Here is a 26,614-nt window from a genome sequence, read left to right on the forward strand (position 1 = left end):
ACGTTTCCTGCCTGGGTAAGGATCATGCAGCGCCCCCATTGGGTCTGACATCATCACCAAGGGCCTTTCTCGATAGGCTGCAGCAGTTGCAGGTTTTCCCAGAGCGTAAGATATTACGCAGTACTCGTTCCCTCTTCTAGAAAGAACCGAGGTTATGTTAGTAACTGAATACGTTTTTTTCTGAATGGGAGCGGCTGACGCTCATAATTTATTTTAAAGGTATCGACTCATTTTTTAATAACATAACTTCTGGCACAAATTAAGACATAACTATCAATAATTTTCTCAGAATACAATAGTGGTCAAATACTGAAACTTGAGTCTTATATTTTTTCAATGATTGTTCTGTACAAAACTTTGAACCATTTAAACCAAAAAAAAAAAAAACGCTTCAGTGAGTCCATGTTCTGGTGAAGCTTAACAGGTTTTAACCAGGTTACGCTATACTTAAAACTGATTGGCTGAAGCGCAGAAGATAGTAAATTGGCACATGGTCGGGAATTAATTTGAGCAACGCACCTATTAATTCATTAACATTAATAACCTTTTGTAAGGTAGCAACATCAAGATGACCTAATCAATATTCATGAACTAGGCCTAATCCATATAGGGTTGATAAATAGGCCCCATGACAGCTAGAAGACATTGCATGTTGGTTATGGTAAGTTTGATTTGAAAGGAACTGGTTCATTCGATCATAAGAAACAACACAATTTATTATATTTAAATACACTAATCAGAGCTGTATGTATACATCTCTCGTTAGTTGAAAACTTGCACTTAACTGTAATTGTGAAAGTCTTTATATCAAGTGATGCTTTAATTTCAATTGACAACATGTTGCAGAGTTGAAAAAAAAAAAGCTTTACAGAAAAAGCTCTTTGTCCTTGTGTGCTTATACAGTTGTCAATCCTACAATTTACACCTGCTGTACTTCTAGTAGCTCTGCTACTTTAGGTTTTTGATCACGGACTCATTTGTCTAAACTGTAATACAGTCAGAAATACAGGGCAGGATCAATGCATGCATAAAATATGAGCTGTCTGATTTGAGATATACACCGACAAATAAGTTTAAAACAATTTAGCTTGATCCTTAACATTCTTTTTTTGTTTGTTTGTTTGTTTATCAAATGTTTTTTGTTTTTTTTTTGAGGAATGTTGTTGTCTAAAACCAAACTGATGGTGGAGGAAGAGGTTACAGTTTATTAATAGTTCTGCTACAACAATCATTGACATGATTGTTGTAGCAGACATGACAACTGGTAAGATTGATATTAAATGTTAATTGGAAATCAGGCTGGAAATTGAGTTAATACAATGAAGGAGATTAATTTAATCACCAGAAATTTAAAAATAGTAAGTTACCTGAACTATATAAATTATCTTAAATTAAGTTGATTTAACAAAAGAAAAAAAAAATGTTGTGATTACAAATCATGAAACTATTTGAGCTATAATCAAGGAACTATATTTCTGAAAAAAATTAATATCCAAATTGTAGATATAATTTACTGTTGGTAATATAGTTTTACTTATATATAATATATATAATTATAAATACATTTCAAAAATAAATATATCAATATTATAAGTGTAGCTTCATTTATTGTTGAGATGGCGAAGCTGAATTTCCAGCAGTTTTCACAGTTTGCTGTAAAATAGTCTTCACACACGATCCTTCTGATTCATGCTGATTTTGTGCTCAAGAAACATTTTTTATTGCACTTTGTAATATTCATAACAACCAAAAAAAGTGTTTCTGTCTGGTGGCCAGAAAACAGTAATGAATAAAAACACAGTACCTGGCGGTGTTTAGCAGAGGATGCTTCGTCCCCACAAGCTTCCTAACATGCATGGCCACGTTGCTGAGCTCGTCACTTAGTAAACAGCGTAAACTCATGAATGAAGTTGGATATCCTACGATCTTTTCCGCATCAGACACCACTTTAGTCCAGTTAGAGGGAGAAGGGTTAGAGAAAATACTCAGATGCCTCCATCCAATGTAAGACAGCCGTGACCTCCAAGCCATTTTAAAACAAATAAAACTAATAGACTAGTTATTTAAATGCATGAATGTTCATTGGTACTTTCAGATAAATTAACATCAGGAATCTGACAGTCTTTCACTTCTTGAGTGTCAAATCCAGCAGCCTCTGTCCTCCCCAATGTCACCTCCTTATGGAAGAAAACGGCATTTTCTTCAGCATAGAAGTCTCCTTCGCTGACCGAGTGATGGTCTCTGGTTAATTCATGTACACTTGTCCAACCGGATGGTCTGTGCTGTTTATAGAGTGTCCGTTTCAAAGAAATTAACTCTCACGTTTTGACAGCTGCACCGGGTCGCCATCTTCTACGAATCAGTTTACGGTCTGTCGTAAAGACTGCGCGCTTAACCCCTTCGTCACCATAACCCTATTCACTTCAACAAAACCTTGAGACAATACATTTTGATATCAGGCTAAAGAAAAAAGTTTTACATTTCTTAATTTTTTTTAACCTTTTGGAAGTAGCAATCTTTTCAATGTTTTTGTATCCATGTTTCTTATTTTACATTGGACATTAAAGTCCCCATGAAATCAAAATTGAAGTTTTTTTTTTTTTTTTTTTGGCTTTTAGTATGTTAGCCTTACTAAATTCGCATTTAGAAGCTATAAGTATATATATATATATATATATATATATATATATATATATATTCTGCTGGGTAAGTAAAAAAATAAAATAAATAAATAAAACAATAAAACTAAAAAGTGAATTTCTTTTGTTTACAAAGTGTAATGATGTATATAAAATCTGCAGTCAAGCCATGTCATATACAACTAGTTTTGCTGGTGCTTCACTGGAAGCAGCAGTATGATAAAACGTACCAGAATCAGTCATGTAGCTACAGATAATGTTATGGGGAAAATGCATGGTAACGACAGCTATATTGAATAATGATGCAGTTTCAAGGCACTTGGGACTTTAAGGGAAAACAATGAAAACTAGATCATCTAAAAAACATCTTCATAATAAAAATGATATTAGAATAACATTGTCTACTCCTTTCTTCTTCAAACAGTAAAAATTAACTTCTTGAGTGGTAACTTTGTGGCCATAAAAGTGTCACCATCTGTGATAGGTTTTAGCAGAAACGTGAATTTCCCAACAAAGGCTGCAGTGTCCAAATAAATACACTGTCCTTCAATTACACAAATCAGGTTGTGTAAAAAGTAACTTTTGACATCATTAATGTTCTGGCGCTTAAGTGAAATTCCCTCCTGGCTTTTGACAGTTGATACAGCTGAAGCTGTTATCCCATGGGATTCATTTGACTGGCATGATCTCAATATGGGGATTATCACAAATCCAGAATAATCACTCTACAACATGCAATACAGAACAGTGTTTCTCAATCGGGTGGGTCACAACTCAAAAATGGGTCGCAAGTGTTTTCTAATAGGGTCATGCAGGCGAAACAATGGGAAGTGCAAATAATAGAATCCAACTAACCATATAATCACACATGATTAGTATGCCTTATCAACCTTAAAAGAAGGAGAAAATCCACAAATGACTTGAATTGAACTAAACTGTGACCTTGCACACTATATTTCATGCTATAAGATATAAGACAGTGAAGTTGATTAAGATTAAGATCACTGATCCAGTTAAGTCTGGTAAACTGATGCCTTGGGTCACAATGATTATGTGATCTGGTTCATTTTTGCTATTCTATTTGACTCAATTGCAGGGCATCTTTCATTTATTTAGATATTTATTAGTCTTTTAGCACCTACACCTACACCTACAGTATTAGCAGACTGGTAAGTCGACATGTAGTTGCAAAGTTACTTATAGCGTTGGAGGACCATCACAATAAAGAGTTAGCAAATATTAAGCCGACAGTACACCAATACTCTGATGAGAGTTAGTTGACATGTAGTTGCAAAGTTACTTCAAAGGACCATCAAAATTAAGTGTTACCATATTCACTCACCTTAAGGATTATTAGAATATATACAATTCAATTTCTCATTAATTATCTAATCAACCAATAACATGGCAGTTGCTTCAATGCATGCAGGGGTGTGGTCCTGGTCAAGACAATCTCCTGAACTCTAAAAATGAAAGTCAGAATTGGAAAGAAAGGTGATTTAAGCAATTTTGAGCGTGGCATGGTTGTTGGTGCCAGATGGGCCGGTCTGAGTATTTCACAATCTGCTCAGTTACTGGGATTTTCACGCTCAACCATTTATAGGGTTTATAAAGAATGGTGTGGCGGATTCTTTGTAAACCCTACAAGGCGGATGGGCTACAACAGCAGAAGACCCCACCGGGTACCACTCATCTCCACTACAAATAGGAAAAATAGGTTACAATTTGCAAGAGCTCACCAAAATTGGACAGTTGAAGACTGGACAACTGGAAAACTAGGCTACTTCCAGCAGGATAATGCACCATGTCACAAAGGATGAATCATTTCAAATTGGTTTATTGAACGTGACAATGAGTTCACTGTACTAAAACGGCCGCCACAGTCAGATCTCAACTCAATAGAGCATCTTTGGGATGTGTTGGAACGGGAGATCGTGCTCTGGATGTGCATCTCACAAATCTCCATCAACTGCAAGACGCTTTCCTATCAATATGGGCCAACATTTCTAAAGAATGCTTTCAGCACCTTGTTGAGTCAATGCCACGTCACACAGAACGCTGCTGGTATTGCATAATGATACCCCCGGACAGACACCGTCTGCAGTACCCAAACATAACGAGAATTATTGACGAGAACAGCCAGGCTGCAATGGTCTCTTGACTGTGGGGTAAAACGAGTCTGTGAGCAAACTGGCCGGTTGGCTTGTTAGCTAACTTAACACCCGCAGGCGCTCATAGAGATTCTCACTTCTGAAAACGATTGAGCACATTTTCGATTCGCCATACATTTTCGTAAAAATTTCAATATTTGAAATCTACTCAGTTGATTTTAGAAGTGAATTTAGTGATGAAATAGTGTACGCAATATTAGAAAAATGAATTACTGTATTGACCTGCCTCTCTTGCCTCGAATGCCGAATTGAATGCTGGGATATTTCTGCCGTCAAGTTAACACAAGTTACCAACCAATGCATCCTCGGTAAAATGGGTGTGTCAAGAACACATCCGAGATTTTTAACTGTTCTTGCCAAAATGCAAATTTGTGTATTGGGACAGTACTTGGGCCACAAAAGATGACGTTTCACAAGAACACAAGGACACAAGTACAGACAAGATCACAGATTGAGAAAGGCCCATTGCTATGAAGATGCAGATGCACGTAAATGCCCAACGACAACGGAAGTTCTGGGAAATTGTGGTTCAGAGACACCCTTTAGTTGAAGCATTTTTTTTGCTATGTCCACTTACATCTGTCTTTGTTGACACACCCGCCATGTATGCGCAAAAAGAGCAGAAATACTGGGCGGAAATGAACTAAAACTGCAACTATAAAATTACCTTGAGTTAAATCGCAATTCATTATTTATTCGGCAAATAACGTTTTTTTCATCAGAGTTTATCGCATAAGCCGTATATCGATCAAGATAAGATCCAATGAGACCGAACGTATATTTGAATCAATATTCGTGAAATTCAATCAAATTTTACAGTTTTCATAAGGCATTTTTACATAAGGCCGTCTGTAAATCCAGGTACACACACTTACTCACTGCACTCTACTCCAGCTTGGCAGCTTTCAAGGTAGACTGTAAAAAAATAGAGTAGTAATACATAAAACCGTTGGGTCATAGCCATTTTATCCATAGACAGTAAAAGTGTTTTATCGTGAATAATATATTGTTATATATATATATATATATATATTTGTATATATATTTGTAATATATAATATATTGTTATATATATATATATATATATATTTGTATATATATATATATATATATTTGTGTTTGATTATACAAAAATAATATTGCAAGTATATATGATCAAATATATTTATATAAGTACAGTAACTGCTACAGTACATTTCTTGCCATATACGTGGATCCCGCTGTTTAAGAGTATAATGCAAACTTGTGGCTTTGCTTTTAGCGGGGATCAAACTGGCAATTTTGACATGAAAAAAGAACCTATAGGTTTGAGAAAATTGAAAGACACTTATAAAAGCAGGAAGATGTTTAGCAGAGAACTCCATGTGAATTACACATGCTGCTTTGGGCAGAAAGAGAAGAAATTAGGGTCTCTCTGCTCTCCTCTCCCTTTGAAATTCAATAAATTCTATTTAAGACTATAGGTTGCATTACTTTAATCAACAACACATGGCACATGAATCTCAGATTCCACCAAATACCCCTCAGCTATTTTACAATTAACTGTCTAAGAAGTTATTTACCAAAAAGACTGTGGTAATGCTGGTAGATGCATGCCCTTATCATTACTGATATAACTAATATAATTTCTTAACAGTGGATCAATAAAACTGTTATGAGTTTTCAATATCTGACTAGACTGGAGCAATTTGGTGTATAAACCAGGAACCAAATCAGTCCAGCCTCAGAAACTGTTGACTTATGACATCTCTGATATATCAACAGCCCTATTTTGTAACCTTCACGTTTTGCATAAAAAGTTCTGCTCATTTAACAAACTCCTCTTCGAAGTTCAAAACATTGGTGTTTCTAATGGCACTCTACGAAATTATATCAACCCAAATAACCAACCATCTGCTACATGATTCCTGCAGAGCTCTGCTTTTTGGGTCTCCACGTTCAATTCACCTGTCGTTCTTTATTTGCTGCAGTAAAGTGTTTGCTCACAGCTTCATTTGTCTCTTCGATCTAATCCTAGTCATTCTTTCAATTGTTGTCACTTATGATTAATTAACAAATTAAAACTGTAATCATCACATAATTAAGAGGTCTGTTGTACTCCAAGAGGTAATTTAATCAAACTGAAACTTCACAAGCAACATTTGTCTTTCTATAGAGTTGTGTTTATGGGACTGGCGATAGCCTAACCAAGACAGCAAACTGTTGTCAAAAAAAGTTTGAAAGTTCCTATTCATGGTATCTGGTGTAATGGTAGATAGAGAGATAGAGAAAATAAGTTGGTTACAGTAGAAATACATAAACATATATTTGTTTAGTTTTTTTTAAATACAAAAATAGATGATATTTTGAAGAATGTTGCTAACCAGACATTTGACGGTAGCTATTGACTTCCATAGAATTTTTTTTTTTTTTCAAATACTAAGGAAGTCAGTAGCTACCGTCAAATGTTACCAACATTGTTTAAAATATCTTATTTTTGTGCTCAACTGAAGCAAGAAACTACAGGTTTGGAACAACTTGAGGGTGAGTAAAAGATGATTTTTGGGTGATCCATCTTTAAAAACCTGGGGCGCCAGTTGTTTTAATTTAAAGAAGTATGTAATTTATCTGAAGGAAAAATGGAAATTGGCACGTCATTAAACAACTAAAAAACAATCTGCACTGGAAGCCCACTCGCATGTACTTTTCAAACAGCTGCTTTTCAATTCCCTCATCTGTTGACCCTCATCTGACGGCTGTTGTGTTTTTCAATGGAAAGTTGTTTTGCATAGTGCCTGCAGGTGATCCGAGTCCCATTTAAAGATAAAGTGAGTTTCTGCCTTTAAATGAAGGGAGGAATTCACTAGTGTTGTATACAGTACGTGAAATAAAGACATCATGCTCGGCAGATGAGCCTGTTGTACGTACGCATCTCAGAGAGAAGCTTCATCTGTCCCTGTGATTGTAAAACGAATGTTTATTTTTCACAAACCAGTAACCAATTCTGCATCCAGCTGTTTTACATTTACTTTTAATTCCTTTTGTAATACTTCCCTCTTGTAGAAATCCCATAAGTATCTTTTTGAAATGGAGACCCGCTAACACACGCATTCTCTCACACACACTTCAGCGGACACAATGCACACACCATATAAACAAGCAGGGATTACAATGAGAACAGAAAAGGCTGATGTTGTCTCATGACCACACTTTTTCCACCAGGCGCTTCCCAAGAGACGAAAATTCCATCCTCTAATCTTATTTGTCATTGCATATTAGGGCCTTACTTGTGTTTACAAACCATATTCCTCTGCACTTGATACACAAGGCTAAGAGCTATGGAATCGAATCGGAGTGAAAGCCAATCCATGCTGGAGAAAACACAGTTTGGGCTGTGAGAGAAACGGGTTGAAGCACCTCCTCTAGTATCAAGAGGGGTAACAGTATCCCTGCTAGAATGTAACTGTTTATCATGGGCTAGTGTTCGGCAGGGGCTGCCAGAGCTGTGTGTGCTAAACAATGCACTCATTCAGGCCGTCGCGCATCTGCTAGTGATCTGGGACGGGACGTCGATACGCTCTCAAGGACGACGGCCTCTGGTCCGATCCAGAGGAGAGAGGAGGTCTCGTGCCACCGTGTCCTACATGTGCCATGCTTGAGATTGGAGGAGCAAAAAAAAAAAAAGATGAGGAAAAAAACTGGGAGTGATGTATTTTGGTTAAACATTCAGATTTTTCTTCCTTTTACATCGAGACAAAAAAAAAAAAAAAATCACCTGTGTGACTTTCATCTCCATCTTTACAGTCCATTAACTCTTTCTGTCAAAAGTTGTAGGCTTCACAGAATATCAGGTTTGGTTGGTGTAAGAGATCAACCTTACCTTACCTTAGAATCAGGTGGAGCTGTGTGCACTTTTATAAAATGCCCCCCGCCCCCCAAAGTGGTTATCTATGTGAGCCAAAAATGGGTCACAGGTTTGCTTTGATAAGGCTGCAGGACAGCAGGTGGAAAATTAGGTTAGGCATATTAAAATGCAACTCACCATGCAATCAGAATGAAAAATCTTTTTTTTTTTTTTTATTAGCATCAAAAGTCATCTGTCACTCAAATAATGTTTTAATATATTTTGCTGAAAATTCACTGGTCTTTAATACTAATATAATATTTGTTCAATGTTGATATACAAATGTATGAATATGAATGTATCAATTTTTATTGTCATGTTTTGCCACATTTGTTCATTGTTGGACCTTTGGGATTAGTGATAATTTAAACAAAAACAAAAAAAAACAAAAACAAAACAACCCTGATTCTTAGAACTCTCTTGTTTGTAACACATTTGTTTGGCCCCTGTAAAGTATTGTCTGTCACTCCAGCGTGGGTTTTAATTACCTGTAGATATCTCTCCATACAACCCATAATGACAATTCCACCCGTGCAAAGATGTTTAATTAAAAGCAAATGATTAGGACCCCTTGACTGTTTCATTTCAATTAATTGTCTCGTACGACAATATCAAGAACCCCCTGCGGAGCTCTGATAACGCGCGCGGGGTGAATGATAACACATCAGACAACGGCACCCATTCACTCCTATCGCGCGACAACCTCCGCCACGCGTGGAGTCCTGAGTGAAAACCGATCTGTGGAAAATTGGGGAGGAAATAGCCTTCCCGGGATCAGCGTGGCCGTATAGAGTTGCGGTGGAGGCCCCTCCCCCTGTCTGGCTCGCTCTTTTTTTTTTCTCAACCCCTTGGTTGGCTTTCCGAGAGGGCTCGATCCTGCTCACGCTCAGACCGCTGAGAAATAGCAGGCAGAAGATGGCTGACTCGAACGGGCACGGTGAGCCCGCAACACCAGCACCAGCACCAGCACCAGCATCAACTTCACTAGGGCTTCTCGCGCGCCTGCCATTCGCTGCCACTCCGCAACTCTGAAACGGCCCCGCCTCGCTCCGTGCCGTGCGCCCGCGGGGTTTTTACCCCCAAATATTGACAGAGATTTAAAGAAAACATGGCTGAGATGGAGAAAGAGGGAAGACCTCCGGAAAACAAGAGGAGCAGAAAGCCAGCTCACCCCGTGAAGAGGGAAATTAACGCAGAGATGAAGGTAGGTTGTGCGCGCGCTCACTCTCTTACTGGCGCCCATAAAGGCTTGTCATTTTTGGATGCGTTGAGCGCACCGCCGCTCCGCCCTCGGACTGAATATAGAGAACTGATTCATTCAAGCGCTGTGTGTTTGGGGTTAATCTGCTAACTTTGATTTTTTTTTTTTTTTTTTTGGGTTGGAGGGTGGGTTGCAGAACAGGTCGGCATTATTTCCCTCCCGTTTCTTTTTTAGCTTAATTAACGCATCTTCCAGACTACTCTCGTCTCGCGTTCCAGTGCTTGAGGAATATGTTTTTATATATTAAATTGTGGGTTTTTATTTAATCACATATGAGTTTATAAATCATATGCACAGTAAATCTAAAATGTCCCCAGTCACATCACGAGATGGTTTAGAGTGAAATCCCCTTGTTGGCTCCACTGTAGTTGATGGAAAATCCAGTGCGTCAGTCTCCGCGTCAAATTGCTGCGTTACTATTACTACTACTACTAGCGCGTTACTATATCTCTGGTAAACACCACGTAAACATCAGAACAGAGTAAAAACTCAATAATGAAACGGAATGCATGTTGGAAGGGTGCATCTGTCCAGCTGTTCTGATGGCAAGCGCCGGTCACTCCAGATGTGCATCTGTTCACTGACTGAGCGCTGTCTGCTCGTCACAAATGCACATTTCAAAGGGCTTTTGGGGCTATTTAAGATCTGGAATTCAAGATCTTAGTTTATTCAAGATCTGGAAGACTTTAACTTTTTTGTTCTGTTTGAGGAGAGCCGTGTGTTTGTATGTTTTGAAGGCGCACACAGGCGCTTTGTCTCCCGGTTGTGCTGTGCTCATTGTTTGAAGCGTTTGCATACGCTGCCATGCAGCCTAATGTTTTGGAAACGCCAGAATTTATTTTGTGCTCTTTATCAGAACAAGCTACATTCATTTTGATAGCAACATCGTGGTGTACAGGGATGCATTTCATTAATATTATAATTGATCTGATTATGTTTCGGTCACTGTAAACGCGCGTGTGGCTTTGGTGATTTCACTGCGTTCGCTTTCTTTCTTGTCAGTGATTATTTGACTGAACCTGCGCGAGGCTCACCGGTCCGCCGGGGCTCTAAATTTGACAGATATTGATTGACCTGTAGCGGAGATACAAGCGTGCGTCTCCCCGGTCTCCTTAAAAGCTCACACACAAACACAAACGCGCGCGCTCGCTCGCACACACACGCACACGCACACACACACACACACACACACACACACACACAGTCACAGCAATGCTGTACTTGCAGAAACTGACTTATTCCGGAGCTGTGAGGTGTGAATTATTGGGGGTTTCTGGGGTCTGAACTCCTCTGATATCATTTCCTGTTTATGTCAAATGACAACAAAACATCTGCGTGCATGCTGCATTTACTGCTTTTTATAGAAATAATAATAAAACTAATAATAAATGATGTCAATTTCATTTTTAAAAATGTACAACTTGACACCCTTTTCTTTTTTGCAGTCGTCTTACAACTGCACAATTGCAGGATGTTTATGATTATCAAAATCAATTTTAAAGCAGAAATTGAAAACTGCTCATCCAAAAAGTTATTTTAACATCAAAATTACATTTAGAAAAAAGAAAAAAAGACCAGGCCAAAAAAGTCACATCTTACCTATGAACATGGGTGTTTTTTGTATGCTTTTTTCAACGAACAGAGTAAATTAAATCATTGCCTTTATGTAACGAATTTATTTGCACTGTCTTTCACACTGCTGACCTTTCCTTTAACAAGGAATCAATTTTTGTACAGTCAGTTTGGCAGTTTGTGCTTGCCTTCCATTATGTCCTTTACATTCCTTGATATTGTACTAAAAGTAGAGTATAAACAGATTTGGTATTTGCTTAGAGCTTGAGGATGAAACCCAACTCAAGCTGTGCTTTGGGTTACTAAATAAGAGAATACAATTTGGAAATATGTGCACTTCTCTTGTTTGCCGTAATAGTGGACAATTCAGTGATTTCTCCCAATACTTCAAATCTGTAACACAGTGTTTAGTCTTTATTTTTTGCACAATGCGCATCTCCAAAGGTCTGTGGTGAGTGTTGGCCTTGTCAGCGGTGTTGTGTGTACAAGTCAGGCACAAATCTGTCATTTCATCCGTAGAGTTGTCATTTTGACCACAGGGCTGTGGATAAAGCTGATCTCTGCCTTGATTTTGACAGGGACCAATAGAGTATAGGAGGTCATCCAGCATCCAACAGTTTTAGCAATTCACCTTACTGTCGGACGAATATACATAATATGATAAAATGGTCACACACCATGACAAAACATATAGTCGGTGATAAGGCACTACTTTCTTTAGTAACATACAACATGCAAATTTAACAGCAAATCAGATGAGTCAGATGGGTAATGGGCAGTACTACTGTATATATACACTATATATACACGCACATTTAAAATAAAAAAAAGTCTGAGATATAGCCTATCAGTTTTGTTATTTATAATGTACTAGGTAAGCTTCATCATCATGGTATTCCTTAATCAATTGACTTTATGCACAGCTGCACTACTTCCTGAACTTAAGCCAGCTCCTTGTTTCCTGTATGCCATTATTGGCCAAACTTGATTAATTCAGGTGTGACTGACCTCAGTAGTCACGGCAACAATAATCAGACACACCTGAATTAATCAAGTTTGGCCAATAATGGCATACAGGAAACAAGGAGCTGGCTTAAGTTCAGGAAGTAGTGCAGTTGTGCATAAAGTCAATTCATTACAAACAATGTAACAAAAACAATTATAAAATAATGCCTGTTTTCCCATAAATTTTTTGTACAAAATTGTGTAGGTTCACTAATGACCCAAGGAGTGTAAGTGTAGGTATATTTTGAAGGATTAATTGGATATATTATATATTTGATGACTGAATAAGTGCAATTAACCTTTATTTCTTAAGGTGGCAATGTCTGATACACAAGTATGAAGTGACGTTTCACTCATGTTACTACAGACATAAAACAAAAGAATAGGAAGAATCATCAGTAAAACTTGAAATGGCAGAGAAAATACTGAACACAATCAAATATTAGTGTCACTGTCACTTGATGGTGGATGAAGAAGCTGTCAGCGATTAAAATATTGATTTTGAAGATGTTGAAAATGATAGTTTTGAGAATGTTTTTGAGTTCACGAATATGAGTCAGATGCTGAATGCACTGGGAAATGAGCTCTGACGTGAACAGTGATGATGGTATAAAACATCTGGTAAAACTGAACCCAATTCCAAACTCCAAAAATTTTATTCTTCTACTCTTGTTACTCTAATATCCAGAGAGTTTTACATTATCGCAATAGGTAGAGATCCATTTCTGTTATAACTTGATTGTTGAAACATTCATGCATTTAAGGGTTAAACGTTCTGTTTTTCTGTTCTGTAAATGAAGAGTTCAGATGCAAAAGCCTCTAAATGCCATTTGAAATTTTCTTCTAAAATGACCATTTTTATCAAGCTTGTATATTTAAGTTCAGTAATTTCACTTAAATGACAATTAATAGGTAATCTTCATTGCCATTTAAGTGAAATTACTGAACTTAAATATACAAGCTTGATAAAAATGATCATTTTAGAAGAAAATTTCAAATGGCACTTAGAGGCTTTTGCATCTGAACTCTTCAAATGAACATATTTTTACCTGAAAGATAACTTAAAATTTCATACACTCAGAATTTTTTTTTTTTACAAAAGCTGTCACTGCGGTGCTACTCTTTAAAGCTGGAGTCCGTAGCTTTTTTTTTTTTTTTGGTTTAAAAATTATTTCTAAAAAAATATATAACCAGCCAGTGTTCAAAACTATCTGCTTGCCTTAATAGCTCGATTCAAAACGGGAAGCTTGTTATAATGTTTTTAACTCCTTTTTGCGGGAGATTCAAGCATGTCTTTGCGTCATTACGTCTTGGCTAGTTGCCTATAAGCTATATTGCGTGTGAGGATTTTCTCACAGCACTGAATAATTAAACTAATCAATTTGATGGCAGATCCAGAAATATTCTAATGACAATCACCAGTGACAACAGATTCACCTGCTGTAAAATGGAAAAGACTTTGTTCGGACTTCAGAGTGGCTACAGAAAAAAAAGACTGCAACCGGACCCATGTGAAAACAAAGACAATATCGGAAGGAAATTACATGTAGTCACGCACAATGCTGACGTTGTTAACATTAACGATTTGAGAACAAAGTATAATTTGCACGGTTTTGCGATTATAAGCGATTGTTAGATTTAATCAGTGCGATTTACTGCAGTGTCAGAACCAGAACAAATGTGGATGTTTCTCACTAGTTCAGATGACATTTTCCGGTGAAAATTATTATGTTGGTCATACTTCCAAAAAGAATAATCTGTGATTCTGAATGCCAGTATCACACCGACGCGGTGACTGACAGTCCCACAGTCTCCTCAAACATTGTGTTCATCCACACTTTGCCGTGTCGAGGGTGTCGAAGTACAACTCGCGTAAAGTTGATAATTCCGCGAATGACTGTAATTGCAGATTTTGAACAGAGATGGCGACAAAGAGGAATAACTGCGGACTGCAGCTTTAAGTAGGTACTATTTAGGTACTAATATACAACCTTTAGGGGAATATAAGATACAAAGTTGTACCTTTTAAATGGGTAATGCCCCAGTTAAGGCTTTTGCACATTTGTTCTGTACCCTATAAAAATACTATGTTTACATTTAGCTGACGCTTTTATATAAAGCGACTTACAATTGCTAAATATGTCAGAGGTCGCACGCCTCTGGAGCAACTAGGGGTTAAGTGTCTTGCTCAGGGACACATTGGTATCTCACAGTAGATTCGAATCTAGGTCTCTCACACCAAGGGCATGTGTCTTATCCACTCGCCATCACCACCACTATGCGTGTATAAAGATTCTACTATAAAAGCAGGGTCGTAACCACATAGGCATTAAGTGGGACATATTTCCCATGGAATTCAAAAAAAGCAATATTCAAAATCAATGTTATTTTTTCAAATACTATTTCTTAAATAATAACTTTTGGAATTTAGAATACGTGGTCACATTCGTACATCAACATCCCATTCATCTTCACCAGACACATGCAGGTGCCCTATACCCCATGCAGATACCCCATAAAGAACTGAAGATAGACCACAGAGACACCGGGACAGCTGAGGACGGTGGTCCCCCATGCGTATGCAAACCGCACCGATGAACAATGTGCATGTCTTACGGCCCATGTAACATGAAAAACAGGAAACAGCAAAGTCATGGAGACGAAACAAAACTTTTCCCCAAACATTTGCATCAACAGACACAGATCAGGTTCTGTGGAATCAAAGCTAAATTTGATATGCGGTGTAGAGTAACCAGAGGAGGGTTTAGAGCAAGGGTCTGTTTGAGGGGTTTGAGATACACGAGCGAACAGGTGTCGGAAATCGCAGCGAGGCTGAATACTTCCATCCCATCTGTATTATCAAAATGCGTCTACCGGCTTTCACTCATTTTTTTCGTTCTTTCCCTTCCACAAACTCATTGAGTTCATGCTTTCCACTGTGAACTCTAGGAAGTCAAGTTGCTTGTTCTTTAAAGGTGAAGGAAAAGTGTTTTCTCACAGTCACTTCCTATTTGACGGCCGCCACCTATGTAAATAACTTGTGACATGCACAAACAAAGCATACTGTAACACTTAAAGAGCGTGTGTGTACAAATATAATCTGCGTTTTACTCTGCACTTCCCTTTTATTGCCTCAGTGAGAACTTGAGACCTGAGCATTATGAATTTCTCCCTCTCACGTATCAGATTTCCACCAACACACACACCCCGACTATGAGTCCCTTGCTTTGGTGTGGTTATTTCTCTGTTTAATTTTTCTCTTACTTCCAAGAAAAGAGACAAAAGAAACATGGCAAATGTAAGAACAAGAGAGATACGGAAGATTGTAAACAATGTGGCCTTGTGGAGGATTATACCTCTGAGAGAGATACAGAGAAGAGGCGTCAGACAGTGTTGCCTTCATCTCCGTCTGCTTTCATGTGCAGCATGGTAAAATAAGCCCCGTGCTGGTGATTGCCCCGATGGAGAGGGGGATGAGAGAGAGAGAGAGAGAGAAAGAGAGAGAGAGGGAGAAGAGAAAGGAATGTATACAGCAATAGGCAGCCTAAGCTGTAAAAACTGAAAGCTGAGAATACAGGCCGGATCGAATATCAAGGAAGGTAGATGGAAATGAAAGCAGAGCATAGTGGTGGGGGAGAAAAAAAAGGAGAGAGAGAGAGAGAGAGAGAGAATATGGAAGAGAGAAAAAGAGTGAGAGGGACAAGAGAAAAAAGCAAGAAGGGAATGAAAAAGTGTGGGTTGGGAGGAGAGGAGAGAGAGAGAGAGAGAAGACTGGGAAAGAGAGTTTGGTCAGAGGGAAAGTTGGTGAAGGGAGGAGGGAATTTTATCATGGTGTACAGTGACCTACTCTTGTTACTGCGCGCAGGGTGTCCGATTCCCCCCGCCGTCACAATCACGGCAAACAGAGAGGGAAGGCGGCAGAGAGGGAATGAGATTTGCTGCTTCGTATCTTGTAACTTTTCTCTCTGATGTTTCAGTTTGCCGTGAAAAGAGTTCTCTCTAAACGTGTCTGATTTGATTTCGTCTCTATAGGGGAGCAATTGTGATTTTTTTGGTTTTTATCAGAGCATGTGTAATTATTGGGCAGCCTTCAGAGGGGATGAGTGCTGGGAATTTCAGATTGTAATTTTGTGGATGGAGTGACATTTAGTGCAGAATCTAGTATATTTGACAGAAATCATGCCGATGCAACACTTAAAAAAGACAAACACACTACAATGATGCACATGAGGACGTTTTTAGTGTTAGTTTTCCTTTGTGCTTTGTAACATTTTCTAAACATATCGTAAAACGTAATCGTTTTTTTTTTATTGGTCACGTGCATGCATATTTGACTATGCAATTGGATTGAATGATTAAAAAAACATTCTAGTTTTAAAGGATACACTCTTAGAAGAAAAGGTTCTATATAGAACCTTAAAATGTTCTACACTCTTAGAAGAAATGGTTCTATTTAGAACCAGAAATGGTTCCATCCCCAGTTTCATATATGGAACTCCAAAATGGTTCTAGAACCATTTTTTTTTTGGTAAAAGGTTCTATTGGCCAAGTACGGAACCCTTTTTTTTAGAGTGTATTTAACCTTTTAGGGGTTCCAAATATGTAGCGCTGATAGAACCTTTTAAGGTTCTATAGACCATTTCACAAGATGTAAACAACACTGGTCCAGAAGCACTTCCTGTTTCAGTTTTTTAACACTAAAAGCTGGGATAAAATACAACCAACAGAACATTTACAACTGAATCAAAAGTTAAACAAACATCTTTAAGATGTTTTCTTTACATGTGAAATAAAGAAAACAGTTACAAACTGAAACAGGAAGTGTTTCTGGACCAGTGTTGTTTACATCTTGTGAAATGGTCTATATAGAACCTTTTCTTCTTAGAGTGTATCAGTGCTACGTATTTGGAACCCCTAACAGGTTCTGTACAGAACCCTTTTTAAGGGTTCAATAATAAGAACCCTTTAAGGGTAAAAGCCAGGAAAAAGGTTCTATATGGAACATTTTGAGTTCATTCATTATCATTGTTTTTGTCCTTTCCGGATTAAATACTTCATATTAATGGCAAACATCAAGACCCTAAAATGCATGTGAATGATCACAAAATTCAAGATATAGGGGTTAGAAAATGTATATATTTATATCATTTAATGTAGTTAATATCACACTACATTAGTGTGCCATTTCAGTTTTTCTCCTCCAAAAATCAGCATGATTAAAATGTGTTACAACAGTTTAATAAACTATAATTTAATTACAACTACAAAATATAGCAGAATAATGTAATATATGAATAAATAATTGCCTATAAGGAGGAATAAAAGGTTCTTTGGAGTTGAGTAAAGAACCCTATATGCTTCATATATAGAACCACAATGAATTCTAAGAGTGTAGGATAGCTTAGCATGAACTTTTTTAGCTTTAATAGAAGGTTACTTACTTTAAGTTAAACCATCAATATTTTTTTACAGTATGAATTGAAGGGTTTATAGTCCTTTTTTTTTTTTGAAGACACATGATCACTTTATAGGATGAACATGTTTAATTTAACATATAAACTTTTATCAACCCACACATCAGTTGAGGTAAACTGAAGCTCAAACATTGACGTGTGAGAACCAATTTTTTTCATTATAAAAAAAGTATCAAGCAGCACAACTGTTTCCAACATTAATAATAAATCAGCATATTAAAATGATTTCTGAAAAAAAAACGTGACATTGGCTGATAAAAACTCAGCTTTACATCACAGAAATAAATTATAATTTAAAGTATATTAAGATAGAACACTATTATTTTAAATTGTAATAATATTTCATATTTCTGTGTATTTAATCAAATAAATGAAGGCTTGAGGAGCATTAGAGCCTTCTTTTTTAAAAGCATAAAAAATAGTACATTTTGACCAGTACTGTATACATATTGTTAACGCTACAAGTCAGGTCACTGGAATTAAGGAAATTCTGTGCACCTCTGAACTCAGCTCAGACAATCAGGACTCCTGAAGTGCCCAAAAACACTTTAGAGGGGAGCTCAGGTGATTCTAGATTGATCCGCGCTGTGCTGATACTGTCTAGGAGGTTTTCCTGTGGACAGGGTGTGATTACTGCTTTGTGACTGACCTTGTGAACTCGATCCTAAAACAGAAGCCTCACCTTACAGAGACCAGAGGCAGTGGCAGGACAGACACCTGGTGGTCATACAGAGGAAGTACAAGGGAGGAGTGGAGAACTACATGTGCTGTGTGCTTAATATATGCTGTACAAATATTCAAGAGTAATGAAAAATGATTTGTTTCCTTATTATTCCTCAACAAGAGCGAATCCCTCATCCGGCCTGTTTTCTTTTAGATCATATGTGTGTGTATGTTTATTATTATTATTGTGTAGTAGTTTACGCTGGAGAGTAAAATTGTTACTGTACGGTGTGGTGGTTTACTAAATGTTAAAGCCCATGCAAACTACATTAAATAAGTATGTATCCGACAACACAGAACAACAGTAAGCCTTTGCTGCTCGACAGTTTAATGCGATTGACTGACAGTTTCTATGTTTGATTGACAGTTGTTGACTGGTGTTTCATCAGGTCCCGTCCAATCGGCCCCTCCCAGGGGTGGGGCAGGCAGGCAATCTCCATGGCAACTCGCCCTACTTGATGGTGAGAGCCTCCCTCAGATTGACTAAAACTGATAACTGACAAAAATAAATAATAAATATATAGAAATAAATAAATATCTGAATGTTTAGATGCTCATTTACTGTATGTCTTATAGATTTTAAAACAGATGGGGAAAAATAAAATTATAATTTAATATAATTTACATATTTAATGTCATTTTACAATATATTACAATTACATGTCAACTACCAGTCATTAGAGTATTAGTATGTTGTCTGCTTAATATCTGCTAACACTTTATTTTGATGCTTTCAAATCAGACACCATGGTCTAAAGCAACTTTGTAAAGCAACTTTGCAATTATAAAGTGCAATTATTATTCTACTAACCCGAACACTAACACCCAACAGTCTACTACAGTCTACTAATACTCTAATGAGAGTTAGTTGACATGTAGTTGCAAAGTTACTCGTGTAACCGTTTATTTAGACTTTTATTCATTAAGCAAACATTTACAGATATTTGACATGTATAAGTACGTTTTTGAGGTGATTCCTTAAAATTAGTCTGCTTTGAAGATTTGAATAGGGCAAATGGGTATTAAAATCTAAACTCAAAGTATGGCCCATGTTGTTTGTCTAGTATGTATGTTAAAGCTACATGATTCTGCTCTTGTCCGGTTAGCTGATTTGTTAATAATGTGTCTTCGTTCTCTGCTCTCTGGTTGTCTGGCTTAAGTGTTGTTTGCAAGATGTTTGTTTGATGCCCTGGTCAGTTCAGCCTCTCCAGATTTCATTCTTAAAGGGATATGGAGCTGAAACGACGGAAGCTATTTACAGTCAGATTTTGAAAATCCTTTTGGCCCTGGTTCACAGTATCCACGCAAACATAAGATTCCCTGTGGAGACTTTTGTTTATCAGCATTGCAAAAGCTGCCACTCACTAGTTTGTTTTCTTTTTTACATTGATTGTGTCGATGCAGCAACACCTCCCAAACAGACTGTAATTATTTACTATTTAAGATTCCCTCCGTGTGTGTGTGTGTGTGTGTGTGTTTGTTTGAAAGTGAAATCTCTATGTATCCTTGAAGTGCCTTGCTGTTTTGACCCTTCATATTTGGATCTTGTTTTCTTTGTAATGTATTTCAGATCCAAATAAAAGCATTCAAATATGTGTGTGGGTATGTTCAGTAAGAATGCATTATGAAATCAATAATTCTGTAATATTTATATAAAAAATGGTTTTAGTCGATTTAACCTATGATGCATAAGAAGTATCTTCAATGTCATAAATTTGTTGAATCCTTACAGATTAAAAAATAAATAAATCTAAATTGAAAATTGCATTTTAAATTGTTCTCTCTCTCTGCAGAGTTTTGCCGAAAACACCATGAATGAGTTGCTTGGATGGTACGGATATGACAAAGTGGAGTTACGAGACTCAGACGACATAGAGATCCGCAACTACCCTGACGGAGAAATGCGGCAACACATCTCTGTCCTGAAAGGTGAGATCTGACAGAGATAGGCCCTCACAACCCACGGCTGGCAACCACATATGATTTAGACATAGCAAAGAGATGGTCTGCACTCACAGATGAAAAACCACATTAGTACAAATTTGAAAGTTAGGGGTCAGTAAGATTTAAAAAAGAAATTAATACTTTTATTCAGCAAACATTAAACTGATCAAAAGTCACAGTAAAGAACATTCAAATCGTTCATATTTTTACTGTATCAAATAAATGCAGCCTTGGTGAGCATAAGATACTTGTTTCAAAAACAAACTTGTTTCCAAAATCGGTAACACTTTATAATAACTACATGCTAATTATCATTAGTTAAGCGTGTTAATTCATCCTTCATAGAGCATTAGACATTAATAAGAAGTTTATAAATACAGCTATAAATGCTTTCTTCTTGATTTAAAAGCATATCTATAATTTGTTTAATAATTTTATTTTCATCCTTTATTAACGATCAGTTAATCATTTCTAAATGAAGAATTGCATTTTTTTATAAACCAGTTATTTAAGAGTTTTCAGTGGTTCATAAGATGTAAAATGATTAATAAACTATTTAAATGTACATTCATACATCTTATTATTCAGACATATAGTGATGGTTACTTAGTGTGTTAATAAATGCTTTATTAACATGTATTTATTCTGTAATTAAGGATTAATTTGGGTAGTTATAAAGCATAGTAATGGTCAGTTAACTATGTTTGAGAGCTCATCTAAAGTGAGGACTATTCATGCCTTGTAAAGCAATTATAAAGGCGATTTAAAGGCTGTTAAATATTTCTATGTTCTGTATCACTGTGTTGCATTTGTTACATTTGACTGTTTAGAAGATTGATGCGCCTTTAAATCTCCTTTACAAATACTTTACAAGGCATGAATAGTCCTCACTTTAGATGAGCTCACAAACATAGTTAACCGACCACTACTAAATGCTTTATAACTACATTTACTTACACTTTCTAAGTGATCTTATGAATGACTGACAACTCTTAAATAACTGGTTTGTAAATAATGCTATACTTCATTTAGAAATTATTAATTGATTGTTAAAGTATGAAAATGCAATTATTAAACGCATTATAGATATGCTTATAAATCAAGAAAAAAAAACATTTATAGCTATATTTATAAACTGCTTATTAATGTCTATTAATGCTTTATAAATGATGAATTAACTGTTTACTCATGATTAACAAATGATTAATAGCGTGCAGTTATTATAAAGTGTTACCCAAAAATCTTACCAACCCTAACCTTCTGAATGGTAGTGTAATTTTGATTAGTTGTCAAGACAATTTGATTATTTCATGCACCATGGGTGACTGAACTCTGCAACCCAGTAATCTTCACACTTACGTATTCAGAGAAAGTTTCAGTATCTAAGAATACCTTCTGGACCCTCTGAACACTTGACACTAATATGCAGAACTTGCTTTCATTTATTTTGATCTTATCATCACTTAATTCCCCATAGATTCTTTGTATCGGGTTAATTTCACAAACCTGTTTGCAGAAAGAGCCCAGAGGGAATCCCGGGATTTAATAATAAGACACAAAATCCTGACAAGGAGAGGACCCAAAACAAGGACTGTCAGATTTTAAATGTTGTTTGAAAGAGAACGCACTGTTCAATTCCTAAACTTCCTCTGTCGTTCCCCCGAGAGCGCTCCGATTAACCCGCAGCTTTATCTTTGCACCCTCCATGGTGTCTCCTGGCTAGCCTCCGTGCCAGAGCATTAGAGAGTCTTAAACTGTCAGCCATTTTTTTTTCTACGGCCCTATGAGGACATAGAGAGAGATGCCGAAACAATGAGCTGGCTAATTCCTTGCTAAGTCCATACTCCAGCCTCCATTAATGAAAATGATGATTTATGCTTTAGACGGTTCCCAGCTAACATGCACTCAGCCACATTTCTCCAACCCACCATGCCTGCCATGTGATGCTCTCCGTAATTACTTTCCTTCCGTCAGACAAATCCACAGCCGCAGATTACGATATTTCACCATTGTTAGTTGACGTAGCTGGAAGTGGAGAGATTAGGCGAAGGACAATGAGACTTAATTAACTCGTTCAGCCGTGATCGTCTTTATACAATCCGTTAGAGTAACAAATGGGCTTTTTTCTGCTATCTACCAGTTATCTATTTGGGTGCTCATGTTGAATCTTGTCTTATTTGCTGCAGGTGGATGTACTGTATGTATGTGTAGTATGGGAATGTCTTCTCGGGACTCTGCAAGAGCTATTTAAATCAGATTTCTGTCATGTAACAGGTCAAAACAGTAATATGGGGTGTGCGTTTGAGATATCGCTAGTCTCAGGCCCCAGAGTTCTGAATGGCTTGTGAATTTAAAAATGAAACACTATGTATGTACTATAACATCTTCATACACAGTAAATATTGAACATGCATGCCAAATCTTTAGTCAGTTTTTTTACTTCTGTATTGTGATATTTTTCAGTAAAACAGCATATTCAGCAGGAAAAAAGGTAAATGCTACTAATAATACAAATTTTATCCATCAGGAAATTATTCGATAGTGTCAAATGAGTGTTATATACCAGAATAGAGCCAGACCTGAATGTGAGATTGTTAAAATAATGCCCAAATAACTATATGGCTTTTTCCAAGTTATATCAGCGGAAAAGAAGCAATTTCAGAGAGTCATTTTTTTTTTTCGGAAAATTTTGAATAACATGGACCATGGTTTGTTTAGAATGTAAATGATGATTTCTTATTGACTACAATGTAATAATCATGTCCTTTTGAATTTGACGACAGTCAAACCCACTAATGGCGTTTTGCACAATAGATCCCACTAACCTCATGTAATTCACACTGTGACCGTGTTGTGAGACATAACCAACTCGCCATTATCACTCTCTCCTCTCTAGAGAACTCTTTGCCAAAAGCATCCACAGTGGAGAACAGCAGTGGTTCTCCTCCACACGCCAACAGCTCTAGCTCTACCCCGACGTCACGGAATGGAGTGACAGGCGAAGCGTCTGTAAACCCCTCCTCCTCTAAAGAGCACGGAGGCCTGCCAATCATAGTGCCCTTAATCCCACCCCCTCTGATTAAAGCACCAGCAGGTAAGCAATACTATAGACTGTATGTGAGTATCTAACACACACACACACACAACACTGTACAGAAGGCATTACATTCTTTCTTTTTAATGCTGGGTAAATGTAATCCCAGGTTACATACTTTAACCATCAGGTGTCTAATATTCACACTGAACATTTGTGAACCATGCATTAAAGTTGTTAATTGCATTTTTATGAGATGTTGATTTAATAATTGCTTGACCATTTGTGTAAATGTCGCCATGCGTATTTGCTGTGTGGCTGTGACTGTCATTCTAGTTAACACGTTTGCCAACATTTTTAACTTTTTCCCTCAGAGGCAAATGCATGAAAGTTTCTGCGACTGTACAAATATCAATGAATATAACATCTAAGTTGACACTACCCGAGCTGGCATGTAAGTTTGCAGTCCGAATTGAATTTGAGATACCATATACCAATGGGAAGAAAACATTGATTTTTCCACTGGCTGAACGCAAAAAACAAACACAGCTTGGATATTGTTGTTTGATTCATGAACAAATGACTCTAATGAGCAAGTTCTTTTTTTACTGAATCAAAAACATTCAATGGAACCTGTGCTTTCCGACTCACAAATAGGCGACTTCTCTAGTCTTTTAATTAATCGTTCAAAAAGACTTGTGCTGCATCATAATATACACACTTCCCTACTTTAAAGGTAAAAAACTGAATGTGAAAGAAGTAGTATTTCCGAATTCATAGTCTTCATGAAACAGTAGGAAAAAAGTACTCGGAGGACCTACTAACGCTCTTCTAAAGTTGTGATTACCTGCCCGTTGCATTCAAGTGCTTTGTTTTCAGAAAGAACAGGAATCATGGAGGACACTAGGTTTATTTTTGTCTATTTATTGGGGAAATCTTCAAAATTCAAAATGATATTTAGAGTCCCATTCATTGATAACCATAAGCACATGATTTGTAATCACAACATTTTTTCTTTTGTCAAATCAACTTAGATAATTTATGTAGTTCAGATAACATAATATTTTGAGTTTCTGGTGATTAAATTAATCTCCTTCATTGTATTAACTATTTTTTTTTTCCATTTCAATGAACTTAAAATTTTAAGACAACCAGGTTACTTATTTTTTTTAAGTTAAACCAACAATATTTTTTTACAGTGTAGTTACAGGTTTGAATCGGTCTGCCGAATCCTTTATTGGATTAACTCTTTGAATCATTCGGACTGATTTCTAAATCATCATGTGATTCACTTTCAGTGAGTTCTGTCTCGAAATGAAGCATGTTTTGTGTAGAAGGTATATAAGGTATGAAACGACATGTTCAACATTCTCAGTCAGTTTTTATATTTAATATTATGCAGTATTATTTATATATAAAATTGTCCTTGATGATAAACGTAAATGAAAGTCTACATTTTTTGTTGGTTGAGAGTGTGTGTTGTTGCGCAGCAGACTACAGTTATGGTGTCTAATGGGACGGCACCATGGTGAGGTGCATCCCTAAACCAGTGTACTGTGCACTGGTGTATTTGTGTGTGTGTGTGTGCCTATGTATGTGCGCTTGTATTTATGCGTGCGTTAATGTGTGTGATGTGGTGAGAAACAGATGGTGTAGACTCGCTAACTACCACGGCAACAGAAGCCAACTCCCCCCATCCCCGCCCCTTGCCTGTGGCCCTCTTGAATAATTCATGAGCATGCGCATAGTGACAGAGGGCTTTTGAAGTGCAGGTATGTGCTGCTCTACCACTGGATGTTCCACAAACACACACACACATTTGCACAATCTCTCTTAAATTCAGGTTTCGCAATGAGGCTGTGCTGAGGAAAAACAAACAGAAATGTCATGGCAACCGTTTTATATTAGGATGTTTGTATTTTGAGGGTCTTAGAGAAACACTTTGAGTCTTTGTTGCTCTGTATGAAGCTGTTTGTTAGGCAAGCTCTTTTAATCTTATTTTTTATATATACTTTTTCCAGCCTGCTGAATCAAAGCTGCTATTGCCGTTTCTTTAAAGTAATAAAAATTGCTTTAAGGCATTTATTAAATGCACAAAAAAAACAAAAAATTACTGTATATTAGAATTTTGAATAAATATTCAATAATATTTTTAATATTGTTTTTAAGCCTGATTATTAAATAGCTTATAGTCCAAATTTTGAAATTATAAATGAATAGTTATAATTAGTCTTTTTATCATTTACTCATTCTATTTTAAAAGCAAATGACTTTCTTTCTTCTGTGGAACAAAAAAGTATTTTCTTTTGCATAATGTTCTTTTGTGCATCTGCAGCTCTTTTAAATGGCAAAAATGCACTATAAACATGTCAAACATGCACTATAACAGTGGGTGAATTCAGATAATTTGGTCCACACTGCAAAATAAATCATTTTGTATTCCATAGAAGAAAGACAATTCATTTGGAATGACTCAAGGGTATGTGCTTACAGAGTTTTTATTTTTGAGTGTTCTATATCTAGGCCATAGGGCCTAATATTAACGGGCCAGCGCTGCATCATCACCAAAATTTAAAGCCACACTCACAATGTTTAATCGCTCTCGTCACAACCTCAACTAGCTCCTCAAACGCATGAGACTGAGGTGGCGAATCCTCAGTATCACCACGCCAGCGCCATTGACCATAGCCAGCGCCATTGAGCGCCTCTGACGTTCCGTCACACCATTGGACTGATGTTACATGTACTTCAAGACATCATCACGCAAAACGCCCCCTTAGCGTCAATCGACAATCGACAGTGCGAGTTCCCTTGAAAGGGAATAGAGAATTTTCACAGATATCTAAAATTTTGGTTTCATTACTGCTTGTTTTGGCAAAAAGTTTTAGGCCCTGGTTCTATCCCTATT

General features: G+C 36.9%; 2 protein-coding genes across 7 annotated transcripts in view; one reads left to right on the plus strand and one right to left on the minus strand.

The window, feature by feature from the left end:
• The window catches only part of pdss2 (prenyl (decaprenyl) diphosphate synthase, subunit 2), a 41,739-nt gene extending 39,368 nt beyond the window's left edge, over window positions 1-2,371 (minus strand). The window contains exon 1 of the mRNA XM_039672578.2: window positions 1,805-2,371. Within this exon, the coding sequence (XP_039528512.1) occupies window positions 1,805-2,031 (227 nt within the window). The 5' untranslated portion in view covers window positions 2,032-2,371. The remainder of the gene's footprint in view (window positions 1-1,804) is intronic.
• A 6,882-nt stretch (window positions 2,372-9,253) lies between these two features.
• sobpa (sine oculis binding protein homolog (Drosophila) a) overlaps window positions 9,254-26,614 on the plus strand; it is a 39,837-nt gene continuing 22,476 nt past the window's right edge. For 3 of the 6 annotated variants that reach the window (XM_039672424.2, XM_039672427.2, XM_039672425.2), the window contains exons 1-4: window positions 9,255-9,897; window positions 19,118-19,189; window positions 20,522-20,657; window positions 23,569-23,766. In XM_039672424.2, coding sequence (XP_039528358.2) covers window positions 9,802-9,897; window positions 19,118-19,189; window positions 20,522-20,657; window positions 23,569-23,766 — 502 coding nt within the window. In that variant the 5' untranslated portion in view covers window positions 9,255-9,801. Of the gene's footprint in view, window positions 9,898-19,117; window positions 19,190-20,521; window positions 20,658-23,568; window positions 23,767-26,614 lie in introns of all 6 variants that reach the window. The other 3 variants (XM_039672429.2, XM_039672426.2, XM_039672428.2) reach the window with 3 other exon arrangements.

Source organism: Pimephales promelas, chromosome 11, assembly GCF_988280905.1.
Source record: "Pimephales promelas chromosome 11, fPimPro1.hap1.1, whole genome shotgun sequence".
Taxonomy (NCBI): Eukaryota; Metazoa; Chordata; class Actinopteri; order Cypriniformes; family Leuciscidae; genus Pimephales; species Pimephales promelas.